The sequence below is a fragment of the Centruroides sculpturatus genome, unplaced genomic scaffold (assembly GCF_000671375.1).
Source record: "Centruroides sculpturatus isolate CEXI.00-Female unplaced genomic scaffold, Cexi_2.0 scaffold109, whole genome shotgun sequence".
Lineage (NCBI taxonomy): Eukaryota > Metazoa > Arthropoda > Arachnida > Scorpiones > Buthidae > Centruroides > Centruroides sculpturatus.
The window spans coordinates 6,627-33,538 of record NW_019384440.1 but is presented as its reverse complement, the minus strand read 5'-3'; the positions used below and the strand labels follow the sequence as shown (position 1 = coordinate 33,538).

General features: G+C 29.1%; 1 protein-coding gene across 2 annotated transcripts; it reads left to right on the top strand.

Moving 5' to 3' along the window:
- Positions 1–1,634: 1,634 nt before the first annotated feature.
- On the top strand, positions 1,635–25,795 carry LOC111620120 (succinate-semialdehyde dehydrogenase, mitochondrial-like). 2 transcript variants are annotated; one of them, XM_023361980.1, is made up of 12 exons: positions 1,635–1,690; positions 1,783–1,908; positions 2,029–2,151; positions 2,296–2,379; positions 3,687–3,857; positions 5,535–5,795; positions 7,852–7,995; positions 14,867–14,966; positions 15,917–15,975; positions 20,419–20,582; positions 25,243–25,301; positions 25,427–25,795. In XM_023361980.1, the coding sequence occupies exons 1-12, from the start codon at positions 1,676–1,678 to the stop codon at positions 25,633–25,635; spliced, it is 1,515 nt and encodes a 504-aa protein (XP_023217748.1). In that variant the 5' UTR covers positions 1,635–1,675; the 3' UTR covers positions 25,636–25,795. The 2 variants fall into 2 exon arrangements, with proteins under 2 accessions (XP_023217748.1, XP_023217747.1); XM_023361979.1 differs by lacking the exon at positions 15,917–15,975 and having other exon boundaries at positions 14,867–15,025.
- The last annotated feature ends 1,117 nt before the right edge of the window (positions 25,796–26,912 follow it).

Genomic DNA, 26,912 nt, shown 5'->3' with positions numbered 1-26,912 from the left:
TATAATTTTTGATCTTTTATTAAGTGAGGTAGCTTATCATTTAATGCTTTGAAATAAATATGATCCTGATAAGTAAACAACAAATAGTTTTACTTTATGTTTAGACTATATATTGAGTTTTATTACTTTTTTTAAATATGATTAACTGATATCAGTGATAGATACAAGGGCTTAAGCAGGCCCAAAGACACAAAAAATTTTAAAATTATTTGTTTGAACTTCAAAACATTGCTGTTTAAAAACATTTATGATAGTAAATATAGTTTATCAGATCAACTGCAACACAATTGTCTTGTAATGTTAATAAAATACACTTATTAATTATTCAAATAATTTTTTAATTGGCTCCCCCTTTGTGTAATTTTAGATCCACTACCAAATACAATGTACAATACAGGTATCCTTGATCAATGCAGTTTATTAATCCCTTGATCCTACCATGTATATCAAAATCTTATTAATCAAAATATGGTATCTATGTTAAGTAAAGACAGCTGATGAAGCTGTGCAAGTTATAACATTTTTCTTTAACTACACTTAATTACTTCTCAAGCATCGACACAAAAACCTTTATAATGCTGCCTTTTAATTCAATTTTCTAAAGTTTTGGCCATTTTGAAAGGCCTTCATCAGGAACATAACAATCGAATGTTATTAGGATTCAATTGTTATGTTCCTGATGAAGGACTTATATTATGACGAAGGAAAATGTTAGAAAATTGAATTAAAATGCTGCATTATAAAGATTTTTGTGTCAATGCTTGAGAAATAAGTTATAACTTTTGCCACATATATAAATGGATTACCACAATTAATTTTGCATGTTAATCAAATTCCACATTAAGCAAGGGATACCTGTGTTTATATATAAAATATTTGTTAAATTCCTGTTAATATTCAATTTATTTTAATGTATTAAAATTGAAAACAAATTTATGTGAATGTACACACACACAAATTTTTAATACATTTTAAACATTGCTGTTATGTATGTATGTGTTCATTTGAGTGAGTCCCACCAAAATATATTCTGGGTGTATCAATGATTTGATTAATCTATAAGTTTAAAAAGAAGAGAGAATGCACTGGATTATTGATTCAATCAAATATTTATTATGTAGAATTTATTAGAATAAAATAGTTGCCAGTAGTTAGCTATTTACAAGAAAGGAATGTCTAAAGTTTGTCATCTTTTAAAGCTTTAAACATTCACAAAATAAATATTAAATGAATGATACATACAGCAATTAAGTATTGTAATTCTATGTGCAGTAAACTGGAACTTTTCTATAATAAGTTTCAAACACCTTTCTCTCTTTTCTAGCAATTTCTTTAATTAAGTCAAAGAACTAACATTTTTGGCTATTTTAAATGGCCTTCTTCAGGTTAAACTAATTTAATGAGAATGCAATATAAATTGAAACTGCTTAAAATTTTTAAAATTTATTTCTAAGAAAATATAGCAAATTGAATTTTAGAAATTTTATTGAAGTGTAATTCTTCTAAATAAGTTATGTATTATGCTATTTGTCAATGTTTTAACAATTAAACAAATATTTGTTGCAATTTTGTATTTATTATTGCTATTATTTTACTGAGTTTTAGTTATTTCTAGTAAAATGAAAATAATTTATTTCAGATTACTTTCTGACATTGTTACAACAATTAATTTAAGATGTTTTTAAGAAAAGTAAGTCATTAATAATCGAATGTAAAATTAGTATTTTAATAAAATAATAATAAAAATAAATTGTAAAATATTATTTTATATTTTAATTTTAGTTATCACTAAAATTAAAATATTTTTCCGTAATTCGAACTTGTCATCATCAGGCATTTTCCCTGCAAAAAGATAAAGCTTATATTAATGGACATTGGATATCAGCTTCAAATGGCAAAACATTTAATGTAAGTTTTTTCTTTATAATATACGTTTTAAATTATTTTTTTAAATGTTGTGTGTGTACACATATATATATACACACACAACAAATATTTGTATAATTATAAATTTTTGTTAAATTTAAGGTTATAAATCCATCAACTGGAGAATCTTTAGGATCTGTTCCAGACTGTGGTGTAACTGAAACAGAAGAAGCCATCAAAGCTGCTTATAATGCATTTCAAACTTGGAGTTGCAGACCTGCAAAAGTATTTTTGCCTTATATTTTTTCTAATTTGATCATTATTTTGTTTCATAAGAAAAAATAATTTTTAAAGGCTTTTTTAAATGAAATTTTTGAAAATTGTTTTATTATTTAATTACTAATATATTTATTTTATGATTAATTTTAGGAGAGAGGAAAATTCTTACGACAGTTATTTGATTTGCAAAATAAATATCAAGATGATTTGGCTTCTCTTATTACAGCAGAAATGGTTAGTTTATTAGTTGCATTTTATTTATTAATTAAAATATATAGTATTTTCTTTATATACTTTTAGATCAGGGGTTGCAAACTGGCAGTCTGCAGGCCGGATATGGCCCATTAAGGCTTCATATCTGGCCCATGGCCTTGATGATTTAATTTCTAAAAATTAATATTTGTAACATCTTGCAGGGATTAAAACAGAACAAACTCAAATTTCTGTTTATGTAAGTCATAAAGGCCTGGCAACAAAAGGGCCTTTGTTAGAGTTTTTTTTAGTTTACAGTATATATTGGTTTATCAAATAATAATGAATATGGCCCACATCTGATATACATCGATTTGACTGGCCCTTTGCTTTGTTTGAGTTTGAAACCCCTGTTTTAGATCTTAATTTGTTTAATTTAATTCTATTTTTAAAACTACTGATTTGTTCATTGCAGTAGTGCATTAATACATGTTACAAGTTTGTTGTATTTGGATTTGAAATTCATTCATAAAATACAGAATTAAAGTTTGAAGTCATTATAATGAAATTGTCTTCTAAATTAACACAGTAATACCCTGAACTTACGCGATAGGTGGGACTGAAAGATAACCGTGTAAGTTGAATTCGCGTAAGTCTGGGTATAATTTTGCAATTTGTGTAAAATCCAAGTTGGATGTATGTAAGCTAATAAATGTTCTCGTTAATCTTATCTCGTCTTTTGATTCGTTCACGGTTACAAGAAATCACCACACAGAGTCTCTCAAGTCTCTGTAGATATAACAGACACAGAAATAAATAACACAAAATAAATTGTAGCTATATGTTGATTCTGCGTGACACATCCGAACATGTAAGCTGAACAATAGTGTGGGGGAAGTGAGTAATCAAGAGTTGCATGGCACTCAAACAAGAGATGAATCGATGAGATTTGAAAATCACGTAACTCCAGGTTCGTGTAAGTTGAGGTACTACTGTAATTTATACTTATATATCACTTGCATTATAGCTTATACTGTAATCTCAATAGATTTAAATGGATTTATTTTTATGTGACTATTGCAAAAATTTAACTTTTTTGAAAGTGTATATGCTTAAAATAAAATTTCAATATTTGTAAAAGATATTTTCACGTACATAAGAGAAATGTATTTATTATAATACAATTGCTTAGTATGTAACATATTGAAACAGTTATAGAATGAAGTTATGACTTTGTACATATTAGATATATACTTTAGAATTTTCAAATGTCTAAAAATATTATTGTTTTAGTTAATAATTGCAGTTTCAATAAATTTGAAATATTGATTATCTTTTATATAAAATAGGGAAAACCATTTAAAGAAGCTCAAACAGAAATTGCTTATGGTGCTTCTTTTCTAGAATGGTTTTCTGAAGAAGCAAGACGTATATATGGAGATATAATACCTACAGCTTCAAATTCCAAACAGGCAATGGTCCTTCGTCAACCAATTGGAGTTGCAGCAATTATAACACCTGTATGTATTTATTCAAAACTTTTTATATCATTGTTTAAAGTGATAATTGTAAAGATATGTTAAATTTCTGTTATTAAAATAAACAAATTAATTAAGCAGTATTATTCATATCCATGTAGATATAAGTCACATAATGATTCAGGTAGTTTCATGTAATGTTTATTTTAATGCTGCTTTTTTATTTTTTATTTCTGTTTGAAAGGAAAATTTAAGTATTAAAAAAAGTATTGATAAGTTGTTGTTTCAATAAAAAATTTTTATTTGCTTTTTCTTTTGAAATTATTTTGATTTAGAGAGCAAAAACCAGTCTGTGAAATCAGTTATTATTCTGGATGAAATAGACTTTCTATGTATGAATTAATATGTCAAGACTATATAAAAAAATTTTATTGAAAACCAATGTTTAAGAAAGAAACATATAGATTAAATATATCATTGAAATTATTTTAGATATTATTGATTTATTAATAAATTCAATCATTTACAGATAATATACAAATTAAAAATAAAAATTTATTCTGTATTAGATTAAGAACTAAATAGTTATTCTGATTGTCTAATTATTTCGGAATTTGATACATTAAGTCATCAAGTGTTTTCAGACATATGTAAATATTTATTTCAGTGGGAAAAAAAACAATAGACTCTGAATTTTTAAATACTATAATAAAATGTTATGTACTGAAAAACATCAAATCTTATAAAACGTAAAAAGTGAAGAATTTAAAAAATATCATTAGTAAAATAATTGAGGTATTTATCTTTTAAATTATTACTTTATAATTTTTTAAAATACTGTATTATACTACAGCACTATGCTGGACAGTTTGGCAATTTGTTTTTTAATCTGTAATGCCTAGAGCACAGTAGTAATTTTGGTTGACAAAACAGAACAGATTGATTTAAATTTGAATGTTTGCACCGGCCACTTTATAATAATGGAAACTAAAAAATTACAGTATGCTCTATTTTTCAGGCAACAAAACTGTTACTTTTCAAAATAGAAGAAAATTCAATTGGACAATTGGACATGGCAAACTACTGATTGCTTAGTTTCCACTCACCAATGAATTGACAATTAAACAATTACTATTGTACTAATTTTTGCATTTGAAGTCAAAATTTAGAAACTACTGACAAACCAGTAAAGTTTTGAAAATTTATTGTTTTATTGGCAATAAAAAAGTTAGTAAATTTGTAACTCTTAGACAATAGAATCACTAGGAGTAATGTATGTGTCCAGTAGTGTAATCTCAAAACTTTGCATAAAGTAGAAAATGTATCTTTGTAGCTCAATATTTTTCACATAAAATTCATCTCTTAGATATGGGAATAACCATATATAAAAAAATGAAATCATTAGAAGTGTACTATGAAGACTGAAAACGTGATCCCAAAGCATATTCAGATAAAGAAAATTACTCTTAATTCTAGCTTAGCTTATTCTAATTATAACTTTCTAAAATGAATAATTATTCAAACATATATTTAATTTTAATTTAAATAATAGATTAAGGCTTAAATTATTGTGATGATATTAATTTTTTTATTTTGTTTGTAAAAATGGATATATATTTGTTTCTAAATAAATTGTGTATTATTGTAAAATAATTCAATTTAACAATTTTCTTTTCTTAGAATTTGCAAATAAATAAAAACCTTATGTAATATTTTTAGTGGAATTTTCCAAATGCTATGATAACTCGTAAAATTGGTGCAGCACTTGCGGCTGGATGCACATGTATTATCAAACCTGCGGAAGATACACCTTATTCAGCTCTTGCACTTGCGCAATTAATAAGTGAAGCAAACTTCCCACCTGGAGTTGTTAATGTTTTAACTGTTTCCAAAGAGCAAACTCCAGCTGTTGGTTTGAAATTATGTAAAGATCCATTTGTGTCAACTATTTCATTCACTGGATCAACAAATGTTGGAAAGGTATATTCATTTTCTTACTTTTATCATAATTTATTTTATTAAATAATATAATCATAAATTAATCATACTTAATGTAATTTTGAATTTTTTTATGATCGAAATTATATTTTCAGTTTCATTTAGTGATATTAAAATCTCTTGTGAACAATTTATATATAATTCTGAAACATTTTCCTATAAGCTTTTGTAATTTTCAGTTAATGAGAGAGAAAAGAATCAAAATTGTAATTTCTGTTTTTTTTTTAATCTATAAATTTAAGCATTAATTATGATTTTTTAGACTTTATTTCATTGCTTTTTTTATTTACAGTATGTACAGTAGTATATTTTATCTGATTTTAGTATAAATTAATTCTAACACTTGTATAATGCCTGCATTGATCAGTGTTAGAATTAGAATGAAGTTGTGTGTTATAAATTTATATAGAAAATTATTCTGTGTTTTATAACGATACAATTCTTATTTTATTTAGTTATTTTATAAAAGAGTGGCAGATTCAGTATATTGAACATCAGTAATATACCATATTTAAGAATATAGCAAGGCATACCAAACTTAAAATGACCAGCCATGAATGACCTTGTGTAATATTCTGAGTTTTAAAACTATATAAAAAATGTCCCAATTTTGGATTGTTTCATAATTATACTCAAAAATATTTAATATTCACACACAAATTTTAAGTCAAAAAATTAATTGCATACAAGTTAGTGTAAAAATTTTAATATCCAGTTTATAACATGTCTGTATTGTGGTGCTCCAGATCAGTTATAAAAGAGTTCATGGCTTTTATTAATTATCCTGCTGTAGTTGGCAACATGATGCTGGACCACCTTTCCCAACCAATACAACATCAGACCAAGGCTAACTTCACTTTCTCTGGTCGACATGCTCATGCTCAGTCATGCCTTCACTTCCTGCCTTGGAAATTGCCTCAAGGTTAACATATTATTGTAAATTTGTATATAGAGATGTGATAATAATTACCTGGCAACTGCTCAGAGAATGGTCATACTGTCCTAAATTGTTTACCTATCACAACAATGACACTATGTATGGATGGGATTGGATTGATTGGCATACAAGATTAATCTCAAAAAGAGATGTGCCATAGTATGTGCTTCAATCCAGTTAAAAAATGGCAATTAAAGCAAACAAAGCTACACTCAGAGACCATCATTAACTGTTTTTTGTCACTATCACTGTAGATTGTTATTTTGTAAGCAAGCATTACTGGATAAGTAAAATGTTCACTGGTTATTCGTAACATCTGTCATCAGTGTTGTCAGAAAGCTAGAAAGTCAATGATTTTCAACTGGAATTGCTCATGTGACTCATCTGATGTCACATTGTAACATCCCACTTTTTACATTTCATGATGTGGTCACTTTAACCAAACTTTACAATTGAGATTTTACAGTATAACTAACTGTTGGTATTAACATACATGTATTAACAATACATAAAAATCTGGAAAAACTGTTAGGTTCTGAACAGTTGAGAGATTCCAGGAATGTTTTGGAGATGGTTTATTAGGATGTCAGGTTCTGTTTTTCACCACCCAGACTTCTTATTGTGGGCCTGGCTGAATAATTTACATAATGTGCTTGTTAAAAAAGATCTTAGTATCCACAGGGCAGAAAGAGTTAAAAAATATATATATATATATATTTTTTAATTATTATGTTATAATTATGGCAAACTACTGATTGCTTAGTTTCCACTCACCAATGAATTGACAATTAAACAATTNATTTCATATTTTATGATGTTATTAATTATTAATATATATATATATATTAATAATAGATAACATAATAATTTCATATTTTTACATAAAGCTTTTACAGCTTTAAGTAATGCAAGCTGTAAACAATTTAGCATAATCTATAAATTGTGTGTAATAAATAAAAAAATGCATCACTTTTTTAATAATGTCAGTAGAATCATAGATCTATGGATGTGCTATTGATGAAATTTAAACTTTACATGACATTAGTTATATTTTTAAAAATACTTAGTTTATTACTTTAATAAAGTCATTTTGATTTTCAGTTACTTCTTGAACAGTCTGCATCTACAGTTAAGAGAGTTTCATTAGAGCTAGGAGGAAATGCTCCATTTATTGTTTTTAACTCTGCAAACATTGATAAAGCCATTAAAGGAATCATTGGTTCAAAGTTTCGAAATGCTGGACAGGTATGCTAACATCAGGGTTGATCTGTATAAATATTGGGAGGACTGGCCAATGACAAAGAGTAAGAAAAATAAAGCCAAACAACCACCAGATTACTTCAGGCTACTTTTCTGCAATTATATTTAATTAATTATTATATAATTTGTCACTAGAGGGAGACATTAGATGCCATCTCTTATGAAATTTAGTAATTATAATTAAATTAATAGTTATTAAATAATTTAGAATATTCAGGAAGAAAAGAATTGACCCAATGTGGGACTTAAACCTGCAACTCCTGCTTATCATACAGATGTGTTGCCAGTTATGCTATCCAAGCCTCCAGTCCAATCTCCTCTTCCAGATATATTTAAATATATAACCATCCTTGGTTACATAAGGTGCCAACTGGGATGCTTTCAGTGCCCTCGTCTTATAAACCACCAATTGGCACCATATGTAACCAAGGATGATTATATCATATTTAAATATGTTTGGAAGAGGAAATCAGACTGCAGACTTGGATAAAACAACTTGCAACACATCTGCATGGTAAGCGGGAGTTGTGGGTTCAAGTCCCACTCTGGGCCAATTCTTTTCTTCCAGAATATTCTAGATTATTTAATAAATATTAATTTAATTATAATTATTAAATTTAATAGGAGATGGCACCTAATGCCTTCCTTTAGTGACAAATCATCTAGTAATTAATTAAATATAATTACGGAAAAGTAGCCTTATATAATTTGGTGATTGTTTGACTTTACAAATTAATCAGATTTCGTGATGTTTGTTTAAGTAAGAAAAATTTCTCATTGCTGTGTTTTCAGTGGCTATACAGAAAAAGTGTATTTGTTTTGTATTATACTCATTTCTACTTTTAATTTTTGTAGTATAGTATAAAATAAAAATGTGTTGGAGAGACAATTTGCTGGGACAAAAATATTGGGGCAATATTGTTCCATATGGATTGACAAGCATGTACAAGGGTTGTTCAAAAAGTATCGGACCTTTGGTCGGCAAAAATACATTTATTGATTTTGAGGTACAAAACCCTAATCCCCTTCAAAGTAGTCTCCTTGGTAATGTATACACTTCTCCCAGTGTTCTTCCATTGCTGGAAACACTGTTGGAATGCATCTTTTGGAATGGCCATCAGCCAGTCCTTTGCATTCCGCATGATGTCTTCTCTTGACTAAAATTGGATTCATTTTAGTGGTATTTTCAGCTTGGGAAATAGCCAAAACTCACACAGAGCCATGTTGGGAGAGTACAGAGCGTGACGAACCACAGGAATGTTGTGTTTGGCAACGAAAGTCCAAATCAGAGGTGCAGAATGGGCAGGTGCGTTATCATGATGGAGCTGCCAAGTTTTGGTTGACCACAGATCCAGTCGTTTGTGTCACACAGCATCATAAAGATGATGAAGGACCTCCTGGTAGTACTCCTTTGCAATGGTTTGGCCTTGTGGTGCGTACTCACGATACACCACCCCACAGGAGTCGAAAAAACTGTCAACATGACTTGACATTGCTGCAGACCTGCCGCACTTTTTTTTGCCTCAAGGATCATCCCCGAAAGCCTGTTGAATCTTGTGAATGGTTTGTGCTTGGGTATCGCCAAGCTTTTGGCAAAATTTGATGCAATCTCACTGCTCATGTTGCTCAGTCATTTTTCAACTTAGTGGAATTCGACGAGCGCTCACTACACGTCCTCACTCATAGGCCGACTGCCAGCAACTGATGCTTCCTGCAGGTGGGAAAAAATTCAGGAATGTGCATGACTGTCCCATCCACAACTCCACCAAAAGAGACCTCCCGTGCATCATTGGTTTACACAGGAAAAATAAAGGTCCGATACTTTTTGAACACCCCTTGTATGCTAATTCTTCATTTAAAGAAATATATAAAAATATATTTATATCTGATAATTCTTTTTAACTATAGTATTTGAAATTTTTTTAAGTAAACCAAGTTTTATCTTTTAAACATTATAATTAGATCAATTACTCCAAATTAGCTTCCCTTATGGGATATTTAAAAAGGTTTGATGTTAAGAAGAGAAAAATCAATTTTTAAATTATTCTCTAATAAAAACTTAAACGATTTATTTGTATTTCTTCATTCATTAAAATCAGCAATAAAAATGTATTACTAAGTAAATATTAGAAACTTTAGGGAGTATTAGGATTACATTGACAACTGATATTGAACTATTATAATCTGTTCCAATCACATGATTTTTGGTAATTTTAACAAATAGTTTTAATTTTCTATAAACCTTTAGTTTATGTAAAATTTTTTAGTATTAGTACACTAAAGAACATCACATTTATACATTGTATTTTTTATACAATAATATACCAAACTATTAAATAATTAAAGCCAAATTATTTTAAAATACATAATCAAAATAAAGAATGTATTTTTTTCATGTAATACAAGATATTGTTAACATTTTTATATTTGCTTATTAATTGTTGCTTATTTAATATAATTAATATCATTAAAAAAATCTAGCCATTTTTAAGTAGGTTCAAAATTTCTTTAAGACTGCTAGAGTAATAGTGATTCACAATGAGCTGGACTGAATATTGGATAATAGATTGATTAGATAGAATGTTAATGAATTGTGCATTGATTAATTAATATGAACATGAATGTTTAGGTCTATTTCGTTTAAACGTTTAAATACTATATGTGAAACTTTTTGTGCACAGAATATCTTTATCTTCATTTATTCCCGCCAGAGCATAATTGGGATATGTGAAACTGTAATATATACATATGTGTGTAAAAACAAACCATGAAAAATTAAATGTCACTGTTTTGAATTTTTGAATTATCCTCTTATGTTCAGCCTTGTTTGTTCATATTTAGTTGCATGAATCTAACTTAAATGTAAATTCCAGTAAATTAAACCTGTGTTATCAAAGTAGATTTCTTAAATGTTAATTAGCTTAATTATTTAATATATTACAGATAGATGCTGATGTAATTATGTTTGGAAATGAACTTATTCTATTCAATTTAGTTTATTTTTCCTTTGGGTGACTATATTATCTGCACATAGGAAATATAACTGTTTATTGACATTGATCATTACAAATAAAAATTTAAATTAAAATCTTAGTTTATGAAGGTAGTTCTTTTATATAGATGTGAGATAAGCAAATAAATAATGTTATTTTTTGAAACGTGAATAAAAATACTTGTATTTTTCATTTAAAATAATTTTATTCATCAAAATATTCACCTTCACATTTAAAAAACACTTTCTCAACAGGAAGGCAGTTTGAAAATACCCTTTTTATAAATGGTTTGAATGACTCTTGAAAAATATCTTTCTTTGTATTTGGTGGACTTTGAGGGATATTGTTCATCACAAGTACAGTAAGACCCTGATTAATGCTGATTCGATATAACGCAGTCTGCTTGAAGCCTGGAAAAAGCTCAGAATTTATGCTGATTTAAATTAACACGGCATTTCATTGATTCATATATAATACGATTATTTACAAACATGAACCAATCAGAAAAAAGACATACTTTTTTTAAATCTATGTTTGTTTGGTGCAATTTTGGAAAAAATATAACATCATGGATGCCGTAAGCAATATCAGCTTCACTTAGCAAGAATTAACGATAAATGCACAAACGAAGTGTGGCTGAAGGTATTCAAGAATTTGCAATGAGAAGAGCCTATCACTGTATTGTAGGTTGACCAAATTGTCAACCTAACAATATAGCAGGACTAGGAGATGTAAATGAGCAGGATATTGAGGAGTTACCATAGGTTTCTGCTAAGAGTCTTACCAACGACAACCTTCAAGAACTGGCAGAACAAGGAATTCATGTAGAACTGGAATATAGAGATTCTGAAAATGAAGAACCCAAAAAATTTCTCTGCAGATTTCCTTAGTGAAAGTTTGGTAATGATAACTGAAATTGTTGATCAAATTGTAGCAAATGATTCAGATTTTGAAAGGAGTGCAAAAGCAAAACGAGGTGTTTTGGATGCGATATTCTGCTACCAACATTTGCTTAAGGAAAGAAAAAAGCAACAAATGAAACTTCACGACTTTATTGCAAAAAAACAGAAATTTCAGGAAAGTCAGTTTTGTCACAAAAAATGAGCTTTACCTATCTGTGTGCATATGTTTGTGTGTTATTTAACATATATTATTATATAAATTAATATAAAAACAACTTAAAATTAAAGTAAAATCTGCTTATTTTTGGTTGCGTGTTTCCATATCCGTATTTCCCTATTTACTCTATGTTAAAATGACCCTGTTTAACGCTGTTTCGTTTTGCACTTTGTCGTCTAGGAATGCATCCCCTGCATTAAGCAAGGTCTTACTGTACTTGAATATTGGTCAAACCCTCACAGCAGACTTGCACAGTGAGCAACTACAAAGAGCACACGACAAATTAAGGCTAAAACAACCACCTTTGGTGTTTTTGTTTTTACAAACAAAGTTCACACATACACATTGCAGACATCACAAGAAACAAAATAATGCAATTGGGATGGGAACTTTTGCTTCATCCTTTTTATTCTGCTGATTTATCTCTGTTGGATTACCACATTTTTTAATTAATCTTTAGATAATGATATGCATGAAAGAATTTACAAATCACATAGCTATAAAAGAGGAAGTAACTCAATTTTTAATGCTAAAAATGATATTTTCAAACTCTCCTTCCATTGAAAAAAATTTAATTGATTGTGAAAGTGAATATTTTGATGAATAAAATTATTTTAAACAAAAAATACAAGCATTTCTATTCACATTTCAAAAATAACATTATTTATTTAATTACATGATATTAACAGAAAATGAAATTAGTGAGCTAAAACTTACAAACATTAAGTCACAACTTCCACATTATTTTTATCAGAAACAGTTTTATTAACTGTTTCTGATAAAATGTGGAAGTTGTGACTTAATTTATAACTATAACATAGCACACAAACTGTATTTTTCATGACACATTTTGGTGTTAAGTTGCTAAAAACAGCATAAAAAAATTATATTGCTTGAAAAATGTTATCAAGGAATGTGAAATGTTAATAAAACTTATCAGTAAAAGCATTTGTTTTGCATGCTGGCTATAAGCAATATCTTCATATGCACTATGAAACATCGTTAATTTAATATGCACCATTTATGACAAATCTATGACTCAGTTGTGTGTTTCCAATTGCCCACAGTATTGTGGTTTCCAAAGATTAATCATTTAGTGAAATAATTTGAAAATATAATACGTAGCAAATAAAACTTTTAACAACCAAATCCGAGTTTNCAAAAAAACAGAAATTTCAGGAAAGTCAGTTTTGTCACAAAAAATGAGCTTTACCTATCTGTGTGCATATGTTTGTGTGTTATTTAACATATATTATTATATAAATTAATATAAAAACAACTTAAAATTAAAGTAAAATCTGCTTATTTTTGGTTGCGTGTTTCCATATCCGTATTTCCCTATTTACTCTATGTTAAAATGACCCTGTTTAACGCTGTTTCGTTTTGCACTTTGTCGTCTAGGAATGCATCCCCTGCATTAAGCAAGGTCTTACTGTACTTGAATATTGGTCAAACCCTCACAGCAGACTTGCACAGTGAGCAACTACAAAGAGCACACGACAAATTAAGGCTAAAACAACCACCTTTGGTGTTTTTGTTTTTACAAACAAAGTTCACACATACACATTGCAGACATCACAAGAAACAAAATAATGCAATTGGGATGGGAACTTTTGCTTCATCCTTTTTATTCTGCTGATTTATCTCTGTTGGATTACCACATTTTTTAATTAATCTTTAGATAATGATATGCATGAAAGAATTTACAAATCACATAGCTATAAAAGAGGAAGTAACTCAATTTTTAATGCTAAAAATGATATTTTCAAACTCTCCTTCCATTGAAAAAAATTTAATTGATTGTGAAAGTGAATATTTTGATGAATAAAATTATTTTAAACAAAAAATACAAGCATTTCTATTCACATTTCAAAAATAACATTATTTATTTAATTACATGATATTAACAGAAAATGAAATTAGTGAGCTAAAACTTACAAACATTAAGTCACAACTTCCACATTATTTTTATCAGAAACAGTTTTATTAACTGTTTCTGATAAAATGTGGAAGTTGTGACTTAATTTATAACTATAACATAGCACACAAACTGTATTTTTCATGACACATTTTGGTGTTAAGTTGCTAAAAACAGCATAAAAAAATTATATTGCTTGAAAAATGTTATCAAGGAATGTGAAATGTTAATAAAACTTATCAGTAAAAGCATTTGTTTTGCATGCTGGCTATAAGCAATATCTTCATATGCACTATGAAACATCGTTAATTTAATATGCACCATTTATGACAAATCTATGACTCAGTTGTGTGTTTCCAATTGCCCACAGTATTGTGGTTTCCAAAGATTAATCATTTAGTGAAATAATTTGAAAATATAATACGTTAAACTGTAAAAAAAACCAGATAAATAATAATTTGAAATTAATCATTTTAAAAATATTTAGCAAAAACAGTAAAACAGTATAAACAGTAATTGTGAAAATATATTATTTATTAAGTATTTAATTTTAATTTTTCTGCATTTATTATTTTTTTTATGGAAAAAATAAAATTTTGGGAAAACCAATCATATTATTATCACATAATACAACATCTTACAATAACGATTGTTCAACAACTACTATCATTATTTTGAAAGAGAAATAGTTTTAAAATTATAGATTTTTTTTATGAATGAAATTTAATTTTTACATATTTCATATTTTATGATATTGAAATAAATTTTATGTGTTTTAACTTATATCTTTAATAAATAATTTTATGCTACTTATTTTTTTTTTCAGACTTGTATTTGTACAAATCGAATATTTGTACAAGATAAGGTACATGATGAGTTTGTTCAGAAACTAAATGTTGCTATGGAAAAGCAGTTAATATTAGGAGATGGGTTCAAACCTGAAACAACCATAGGCCCACTAGTTAATGAACAAGCTGTGAATAAGGTTTGTTTAAAAGACATAATGACTTTTATTAACAGTATAGAATACTAATGAAGTTTTATAAATCATAATTAAAAGTAATAAATTAAAATTAATAACATTATTGTTAATTTGTTGATTATATTAGCTACATTAAAAGACTAATTAGTTAATACAATATATCTTAAAAATATTAGTAATGATTTATAACAATAATTTGTTAAATATAATGAGTTCATATTATATTATATATGAATATAATATGAATTATATTATATTCATATTATATTCAATAAAATATTTTAATAATAAGTTTAAGTAAAGAAAATAACTTTAAAGGTAATGTTATATTTGTATTATTTTGGGATGCAATCCAAAGAAATGGAACTAAAAATATTTGTATATTCACTTATTTGATATTTGTACACAATCACACAAATTAATTATGCAATTATTTACTTTACATGCAGATATATTAATTTATATTGAAATTTCTTATTAATTATTTACAAGTTATTATTTGGTGTTTATATGACATTATATTTGATATATTTAATGTAAATTGAGAAACTTTATCTTAATAAAAAAATTACATTTTTATTTTTCATATATTAAAAACAAGTATTATAAATTTATTTTTATGTCTGTTTTTATTCATATAGTTGTCATCCCTGTGAAATGTAAAAAAATAAAATATTTATACAATAGTTTGAATTTAATCAATCAGTATCAATTAGTCAAGCAGTTAATATCTAAAGAAGATTCAATAATGTAAATGCTTTACAATCAAATTTGACTTTGTCTATAGACAATTTTTTTCAGTTTGATTTAAAAAAATTATCCTAACAATGGTTGAGTAGATAAAACCACTGACCACTGGTAGTTTGTCATAGGTTTGTGTCTGNATATTAGGAGATGGGTTCAAACCTGAAACAACCATAGGCCCACTAGTTAATGAACAAGCTGTGAATAAGGTTTGTTTAAAAGACATAATGACTTTTATTAACAGTATAGAATACTAATGAAGTTTTATAAATCATAATTAAAAGTAATAAATTAAAATTAATAACATTATTGTTAATTTGTTGATTATATTAGCTACATTAAAAGACTAATTAGTTAATACAATATATCTTAAAAATATTAGTAATGATTTATAACAATAATTTGTTAAATATAATGAGTTCATATTATATTATATATGAATATAATATGAATTATATTATATTCATATTATATTCAATAAAATATTTTAATAATAAGTTTAAGTAAAGAAAATAACTTTAAAGGTAATGTTATATTTGTATTATTTTGGGATGCAATCCAAAGAAATGGAACTAAAAATATTTGTATATTCACTTATTTGATATTTGTACACAATCACACAAATTAATTATGCAATTATTTACTTTACATGCAGATATATTAATTTATATTGAAATTTCTTATTAATTATTTACAAGTTATTATTTGGTGTTTATATGACATTATATTTGATATATTTAATGTAAATTGAGAAACTTTATCTTAATAAAAAAATTACATTTTTATTTTTCATATATTAAAAACAAGTATTATAAATTTATTTTTATGTCTGTTTTTATTCATATAGTTGTCATCCCTGTGAAATGTAAAAAAATAAAATATTTATACAATAGTTTGAATTTAATCAATCAGTATCAATTAGTCAAGCAGTTAATATCTAAAGAAGATTCAATAATGTAAATGCTTTACAATCAAATTTGACTTTGTCTATAGACAATTTTTTTCAGTTTGATTTAAAAAAATTATCCTAACAATGGTTGAGTAGATAAAACCACTGACCACTGGTAGTTTGTCATAGGTTTGTGTCTGGCATTGCTGCCATGTGGAGTTTTCCAGGTTTTTTCATGTATCTAGAATCAAAATAGGAGCCAGTTTTCCATAGAAATTCATCCCAGGAGGCAGATCACCTGTGCTGTATTGCTTTATTCCATCAATACATTTGATTAAAAACCTTTATGAAAATGCAAATTAGTAACAAAAAAGTAACTATAAATACACAATATATTATTTTCTTTTATAGTTCTTAACACCTTTATGTAGTAGCTATAATTGGTTGAAAAAGATGAATAATACAATCACAAAATATTAAGATTAATTGACTTATTTGTTTTTAAAACTGTTAAAATTAAATAAATAAGTTATATTTTTAATTGATATAATTGGTTGAAATAGATTTATTTATAATTAATAAGAAAGCAGACTTTGTGACTATATTTTCTTTTATTGTTTACTTTCATTATCCGTAATGTATTACACAATTATAAGTAGAAAGATGATTTAACTAATGAATAAAAAATATATACATGGTGCAATCAAAAAGTTCCAAGACTGAGCCTGTAGTAACATAATGGGGCACTGCACAGGCACAAGCATGCAGCAAGAGAGGTATGTGGTTTCATGAGTTAGTATGCAAAGTGACAACATGCTGTGTTGTGTGGAGATTGTGTTACACAAGTTTTTTGACAACATCCTAGTGTACCTTTGCAATCTCATCATGGACCTGAAACTGGAGCAGAGAGATGACATCAAATTCTGTGTGAAATTGAGGAAATTGACAACAGGAAGCTTATGGCAATGAATGGAGCCATAGCAGTTTTCAGCACTTTTTTAACTTATTTTATTTTAAGTAGCAGAATGATGAAGACATGTATTCTGAGAAATAATTTTATTATAAATAAGAATTTATTATAGAAAAACAAAACATAACTTCAAAATAAAATACAGTGGGTGATCGGTTAACGAACAAATCGGATAACGAACACTTTCGCGAAAGATTTTTATGATCGGACAACGAACACATGATCGGATAACGAACACTTCACTGAACAGACATAAAAAGAAGCAGTGAAAATAGCAAATACCAACTGATTTTCCTTTGTTTTCAGGTAACTTTTTGGAGCGCGGGAGACCTCAACGTCGACGCTCAACCTGATAATATACTGATTAGATAGTATCCCTCGAACTTTGAAATACTCCCTTGTAATTCCAACCTTTTATTTTTCTGACAAACAATTCTTTTATAGTATTCGCGAGACTGTCGGCGGGCACTCATTAAGTTTTGTGTCGGTTTTTATTTTCGAAAGGTGAGAGTATAATAGCAAAGGTAGAGAGTGGGCAGAAGATGTCTGATGTTGCTGAGCAGATGGCTTGAACAGGTCTACAGTAGGCCGCAGTTCAATCTTATCTAAGAAAGATACTGTATTATTAAGAAGACTCAAGCAGCTAAAGGAGTAACAAAAATCACATCTGAGAAATAAAGAACAATGAAGAGCTCATAATGGAATCTGAAACGGATCTGACAACAGAAGAACGCCAAGAACTCTTGAATGGAGAACACCAAGAAACTCGGCAAGATACGTTTTATTCTGAAAAAGAGGATTAATGTTGATATCTGCTATTAATTAAAGATCTTTTGAAGAAATGGGGGATGTCAGATCAATGGTCTTAGAATGGCATACAAACCAGGTTGAGGTTAATAGGCTTGGGAATCTCTACAATTACAATGCTATTAATTACTTCTGAAAAATCCCGAAGAAGAGAGAAAAGCAATCAACATTAGACAGATTATTTAACCTCCACAAACAAAAAAACCATAACTAATAAAAATGCACATCTGTGTATATATGTATTTTTATTATTACATATAAATAAACGTAGTAAGAAAGTATATATTTTTTATTTTGGGGTGTCTCCAGAACGAATTAATCAAATTCCCATACAAACCTATGGTAAATTCATAATCGGTTAACGAACAATTCGGATAGTGAACAAAGTCTTGGAACAGATTATGTTCATTAACCGATCACCCACTGTATTCAATATGTACAGGGTGGGCCTGAATTATGTATTGTACCTACAACTCTGATATTCAGATATATAATAGATGGCACCACAGTTTTTTAATTAAATATTCGTAAAAATACTATATACAGTATTGTAAATGTAACACATGCAGTTGATTGATATATAAACGCTCTGCTCTTATGGGTATAGTTATGGAGTGTTCAAGGTCATGCCTATATCTTGTATGGACATTGGGTTAAAAGTGTTATTAGGAAAAACAGGGATTTCCAGTACCAGTTTTTAGGTTCATCCATCAGGCTGGTGTGCAGTGCCATTTTAACTATTGGTTTAAAAGGCTGTGACTGATGGGAGATTACAGAGACTTATTGGGATGGCATGAATTATGGCAAAGAGCACCTGATATTTTCAGTTTTTTAGTCCATGACATACAAATGTTTGCAAGGCATGAAGGGTGCTTTATTTCCCTCATCCCTTACTCCCTTGGCACCTGCCCCATTGCCAATGAATTGCTACAGCTCTGACAATGAAGCAATGAGCTGGGCAAGGTGTTTCCAGTGTCACACATCCTTCATAAGGAGCAGAACATCACTGGAGGACAACAAAAGGTCATGTTGAACCTCCACAAGCACAACCCCTGAAACTGTTGAGAATATTCAACGTTTTGTTCGTGAGGATTGTCAGATAAGCATCAAGGATATTATCATCAAGAAAAATATGTCATATGGAGCAGTACTATTGAACACAAACCATATTGCAACAAAGTTTGTGCCCAGACTCCTGAGCACTGAGAAGGTGCACCATGTCTAGGTCTGCAAGGATTTCTGTCAGCAAGCTTTTGATGATTCAGCCTTCATCTCCAGGTTCATTACCATAGATTATAGCTGGGTCTACCGCTATGACCTGGAAACCAAACAGCAGTCTTTTGCAATTGAAAAGCCTGCAATTGCCAAAACCGAAGTAGGCAAAGCAAGTCTGAAGCACAACCAAAATAATACTCATTGTTTTCTTTGTTGTTCACAGGATTGTACATGAAGAATTTGTTCTCATGGGCCAGACAGTGAATTCTGAGTTCTACTGCAATGTTCTAAGGCATCTGAGAGAGTAAATTTGGCATAAAAGCCCTAAACTGTTGTGCAATGGCAATTGGTTACTCCATCATGACAATGCTCCCAGTTTCAAAGTGCTGAAAATGCACAGTTTTAGTACATACCAAACCATCGTTGTTTCAAAATCTCTGTACTCACTAGATTTAGCCTCCTGCAATTTCTTCTTGTCCAAAAGATGAAATTGAAGTTAAAGGATTTCTGTTTTGCATTGGTAGAGGATATCCAGTGCAAACTGCAGAGGGTATGTGACACCTTCCAAGAATTCCAGGAATGCTGGAATTGATACAGAAGGGAACTAGTTTAAAGACGATGATTATGAAAGTTAAACAGATTATGTTGTTTTCTTTTTATAAGCCCAGTCTCAGAACATTTTGATTACATCTCGTATTCAGAAAAAATTATTACAAATAAATATTAAATTTTAATAAATTCTTTAATAATACAAAAATCCTATAAAAACAGGTAGATAAACATGTTCAAGATGCTATTAACAAAGGAGCTGTTTTATGTAAAGGAGGGAAAAAGTTGAATAATAATTTTTTTGAACCAACATTATTAACTAATGTTAAAGAAGATATGATAGTTTGTCATGAAGAAACATTTGGTCCTCTTGCTGCTGTTATCAGGTGAGACAACAAATATAATACTTATACATTCTATTTAACTGAAAAATTTTTAAATTCAGAACTTTAATAATTTTATATAAAAATGTATATTTATTTTATTGACAAAGAATGGTTGATAAATTTTTATTATATCCAATAAAATTTTTTTAATCTTATGTTTCACAAACCAATTAAAAACAAATGTTAATGTTAAATGATAAATGTAATATGAAAATACAAACCATCAATAGGGGGTTTATATTTTCATAATTAATATACAGTGGAACCTTGCTTAACGAGCACCTTGCATAATGAGTAATTCACATAACGAGCAAAACAAATTTGTAAAAATGACTCGCTTAACAAGCAATATTTCTCATAACAAGTGACGAGAAGGGATGTCCCGATTGTGCGCATGCTCCATCAGTCTGTGTTTATTACTCATTCCACTAGCATTTTAGTGTCGTTTGTGATCACACACATTTTTCCAAACTTGTGTTCACACATATCCTGTATAAACATCAACAATCATAGCCCATTATATAATAAACATGCCAAACAATATGCCAAATTCATGGGCTATGTGAAGGCTATAATTAAACAGTAGAAATTGTTTAATTTGACTAAATGTAGGCAGTTATGCTACCATCTCATATTAAATTTAATGACCAATTCCTGAAATGTCTAAATTAAAAATTAATTATTTATAATTATTAAATTTAATACGAGATGGAAGCATAACTGCCTACCTCTAGTCAAATTAATTAATTTCTAATATTTAATTATAGTCTTTACATAGCCCAAGAGTTTGGCATATCGTTTTGAGTAATTATCAGACATATTATCTGTGATATTTTTGTTTTCTGCAAATAGAATTTGCATTTCAGGTTGGTTTGTGCCATTCTAGAAGAATGACGATGATGATGATGATGATTCACGCTCCTTAACAATGTATATTGTATAATTCTTTTTGAATAAACATTATACATAAAATATTTGAGTATTTTTTTTCAACATGGAATGCTTTATCGTACTTTACATTAATTTATATGGGAAAAATTGCTTCGCTTAACGAGTGTTTTGTATTACAAGTAAGATTCTGGAATGAATTATGCTCATTAAGTGAGGTTCCACTTAGGGTTGCCACCTTTTTAAAATCGCTGACCTGGACAACAGGTGAGGTTTGTTCGAACAGAAGTTCCTGACGCATGCGTGTATCATTTTGCAATGCAAAGATTAATTTGCAGTGCATGCTGGTTCTAAATCAGTTTACAGTTAGTGACTAGGGAGACTTGGATTGGAGTAACGCAAGTGACCCAGCTCTATTGGATATTGGAGGTGTATATGATTATGAATGAACAGTACAAGCAAAAAAAAAAAAAGGGTTGGCAGGTTACGCACGATATCCCCTGACGGCGAGTCGGATGGTAACACTATTCTGTGCTCATTTCAATCGGACTCCCCTGCCGCCTCCCTACGCTACTGTCTTTAAATCAACGACTACCACACTAGTAATTCGGTACACGGGGGAAGAAATATATGCGACGGTTTGCATATAATTTTGTACATATTCATTTCAACTTGCACAACCCTGAGAAATATTAATTGAGCCCGGAGATAACTCACTCAATCTCGTAGTCTCCGGGTCAAACCCGGACAGGTGGCAACCCTAGTTCCACTGTATTCATAAACTAATAATTAATTTTACAGAAGGAAAATGTTCAGTAATATTTCTCAAAATTTAAAATATTGTTATGCAAAGTTATCATTTAACATAAATTTTATTATGTACTATCAGATAAGTAAACTACAATATATATGAATATAATTCACTTTGATCTTGCATGTTAAAAACTATAGATTATAAATGATCTTCTTTTTTAAATATAAAGCAAAGTCCCATACAATGAAGGGATACTTTCTGTATTATAGGGAATCACGTTATGGAGACAAGCATTATCAGATGATTTTATACAAGTTTAAGCCTAGACCTAGAAGTTGAAGAAAAAAACATATATCTCTTGATGACAAAATTAGAATTTTGTATGAGTACTAGTTGCAATTTTTTTTGTTGTATTATATGTAAAGATGCTACCCGATGATAGTCTGTCTTATAGTGAAAGACAGAAATACTCACTCTTCCTGTGATCAGTGAGGATTATGCAATAATTTAGGAACATACAGGAGTAGTGGTATTGGACCCAGAGACTCATATGGATACCTGGTTGACAAGGTTACTTGCATTTAATAGAACCATAAAACATGCTTACACAAGGGTTCAGCAAAGACTTTTCTGCAGATTTCACTCAAAAAGGAAAAACAAAGTTCATTGCTGATTTTCTGTGAGGTAAATCTTGAAGGTTGGAAGACCCCGGGGTGGCAATGTCCTATCTGGCAATGGTTGCAAGTTGGTCTTGAGTAGAAGCCTGTTCTTCATTGGTTATTCAGAACTTCAGAAATGTTCTTTGGTTGTTGGGCCCATAGGTGGATGATTTCAATCATAATTTCTCAGATGGATTATCTTGATTACAACCTCCTCATGTCGTAGAAAATCCAGGCTTTTATACAATTTCTCCCCAATATCCCAATTTCTGGTTGGTTTGAACTGGTGGTCTCCTGCACCTCCATCTGTTACTAGGGATGCAATTCTGTGAGGGTCGTAAAAGCACATCAAAATTTCAACTAATTATGAAACTCCTAAGTCAGAGAGTTTTGAAGATCAAATCGAGTCAAGAGGGTGTGTTGGTGACAGAACCCAGATGGGAAGAAAACTTTCTTATTTATTGTAAAACAATTGCAAAGTGATGATAAATGGCAGGGGGGAATGTTGACAGAGAGAGAGAACTTTATCGAGATGCTTGTGAACAAGTGTCGGGTTGAAACAATCGAGAAAAGGGGGGGCTTAATGACTAAAGGGACATCTGTTAAGCCCGAACGCGTTAGGGGATAAATGGCCACAAGAACATCTGGTGGATCGTTTAGGTTCAAAGATGTCAGATAAAAGGGCCATAATGGAGTAAAATACAAGCGCAGACTTTAAAACCTCCGTTATCACCTCTCCAACCTTTCCCGACCCAGATCAGTCTTGGGTTTCGCCTAGAGACAAAAGAATGACCAATCGGGGTAAGGGAGAGGGTGAACGGGATCAATCAAAAGGGTGATATTCGGAGAAAATCTTATAAAACCCCCAAATCTCAAGGATAACTAGTCGATTCTCCTCCGGACAAGTGCTGAGTAGATTCCAGGACCTCTGTCCACCAGCCTGTCACATCCGTCCAAGCTTCTCCACATGCTAAGAAGTGTGCGCATCAGAATGTCAACCATCACCTCTGAATCTGTGGACTGTACTCCTTGGAAGCCCCAGGGCCACCACAAGTGTCACACCACACCCTACGTCTGACGTTCCTTGTTTATTGTTCTTCTATTATTATGTAAGTTAAACTAGTTGTTAAAATAAACGGTTTGTGTAAGGCACTTGTCATCTTTGTCTCCTGCCGCCACCACCCACATATGATTTGCCCCTAGGTTTTCCTGACATGCAATTAACTTATTGCCCCTAAAAGTCGGCAACCTTACAATTCAGATCAGGGGGTTGTTGAACACCCCATACAGAGCATGATCCTACCCTCAGGGAGAGTGGGTAGGATCATGCTCTTTCTCAAGCTTTTCTCATAAATTACTGACAATATGTTTTTTCTCTGCCTTGGAAAGGACACAGCTATGTCCACATGATCCTGGCTGCCACCCCCTCCAAGGAAGCATTCACTTTTTCCACTTTGAACTCTGTGTAAGATGACCACAAAACTCCTCTTTCTGTCATTCCGTTACTCTCCCTTGCGATCTACAACCAGGAATGTGATAATTAGATTCTCTAGAATTGCATTTCTCCACATCGCTGTTTCTGTTTACAATAATAAGTCAATCATTTATTGACATCAGTCTAATGGTCCATCTCCCATTGATGGGTGAAGTCCTGGCTTCATATACAAATTTGCATTATAGGGGATTACATGGGAGTTCAATGTATTACTGTTTCTGTACATTAATATTCAGAAACTTTAGATTATTTAGGTATTTTTCTTGAATGCAGTCATGAAAAAAATGTGAATTATTAATTCTCTCATTTCTATTTGAAAATATGGATATATTGTGAAATATTGTAAAATATAGATGTTTTTATTGTCAAAATGTTATATTTTTGAAGCGTTTGTCATAATTTATAATAATCAATATTTTTAAATTGCAATTAAAGTTTGATAATAAATTTGAAGAAATATTAATTTTATATTTTGTGTTTCAAAAAGAAGAAAATATTTGATTTTATGATAGTTTAGTAATTTATCTTAACATCATAATCAAATTTTGGTAACAATTTGCTTCTAATCAAAAATTTGTAGCATTAATTTTTTCCTTTTTTAATGTTAAGGATTCAAATATTGATAATATATTTTATAAAACAAATAAAATTAGCAAATATGTTTTTGTTTAGAAATAGAAAAAAACAATTTAATTATAAATAATTTATGCCAAACATTTGATTCATTTATAAAATTAGATAATTTTTAATTACTTTATAGTAAAAATAATTAAATTTATTGAATGTTATTCAAGTTTATAAATTAATAATTATTTAATCAAATATTAGATGCATATCTCTTATAAGATTGTTTTTTGAAATTAGATTTAAATCAGAAGATGAAGTAATAACTTTTGCAAATGCTACTCGATTTGGACTAGCAGGTAGTTTCCTTTTTGAGAATTAATTAATTTCAGATAAAGTATATTGCTTTCAAATTCATATTAAAATTTAATTTAAAATATTTTTGTGATAAAATATGAAGATAATATTTGATTGCTTTCTTTAGGTTATTTTTATTCTGAAGATATATCCCAAATCTGGAGAGTAGCTAAGAAATTAGAAGTCGGTATTGTAGGTGTTAATGAAGGAGCAGTATCAATGGCAGAAATTCCATTTGGAGGTGTTAAAGAATCAGGTTTGGGAAGGGAAGGTTCAAAATATGGTATTGATGAATTTGTATATTTAAAATATATATGCTTAGGAGGTCTTGAATAAATTAATCCTATTTAAAAGTGTATTTTGTAGTTCATGAAAGAAAATTTTGTTAAGTTGATTATAATAATATGTTGATTATTATTAATACTAACCACTATCAACAATTGTAAGAGATAAAGCAAATTTATTATTGCAATAAATCAGATTAACAAAATTTTAATATGCTAATAAAGTATAATTACATTNTAATTTTTTTTAAAATCATTTTAATTAATATTTCGTTGATTATTTGTTATTTTAAGTTTTGAAAGTTTTAATGGTTTATTAAAACACATTTATTAAATTAAATAATTTTTTTAAAGACTGTCATAACTTTTTTGTAGCTGTGAAATGATTAGTTAAATGTTCTAATTATGTAGTCTTCATAGTCATTGGGCTGCAATTTGAAAAAATTGTAACCTATAAATTCCCAATGTTGTCTGTTGTTACCTTCATTAATTTTACGAACATAATTAGATAGATGACAGCCAAGACCAGATATGGAAAGCTTAGAGGTAGGAGGCCTCAATTAACTATGTAGGAACTTCTGGTTTACACTGGAAGTCACATTATTTCAATTTAAAAATTTTTCCCTGAAAGGCATTAGATAGATGACTAACACAACTCTATTGCTAGCAGGAAAGTATTATGTAAAGGGGAAAGACACTAATTTGATATGGAGAGAATATATTTTAAAGTAAATAAATTAAAAATATGATTAAAAATTGTAGCCTCGCATTGTGACAATGTCACAATAAATAATTTAATGTATTTTTTTTAATCAGAAACTGGATTATTCAAATAGAACTGATATTAGCAACTGCTATATTACTATAATTATCTGATTGTTATGTTTAGAATAACCAGTACACAGAAAAATAATTCTCCAATCCTTTCTGACTTATGGAGGCTAAAATGGGTCTTAGAATTTTTTTGCCTCCATAAGTCAGAAAGGATTGGAGAATTATTTTTCCATGTACTGGTTAATAGTGCTTAGTTTATTGTAAATGCAAAAGTGTGATAAGCAAGCAAATAATGACTCTCCATTAATATTCTAAAATTATGAATGCAAACCTTCCTTATAAAGTTTAAAAGATTTTTTTTTTGTTTGAAACATTTTTGGAATCTAATCTAATGAGTGATACAAATCAAAACATTTTCCAAATTCAGAAAAAAAATGTTTTGGAATTTCTTAGTTAAGGTTTGATCTTAATCTGAATGTTATTCAATTACTTTAAATTATTTCAAGTATTATAAAATTCAAATTCAAGTATTAATTTTTATGTTTTATATCAAAT

Excerpts from the sequence above, each read along its gene's own strand:
- LOC111620120 (XM_023361980.1), top strand. Across the intron at positions 2,380-3,686 it reads CTCTTATTACAGCAGAAATG|GGAAAACCATTTAAAGAAGC; the intron begins GTTAGTTTATTA and ends TATATAAAATAG. Across the intron at positions 3,858-5,534 it reads TTGCAGCAATTATAACACCT|TGGAATTTTCCAAATGCTAT; the intron begins GTATGTATTTAT and ends TAATATTTTTAG.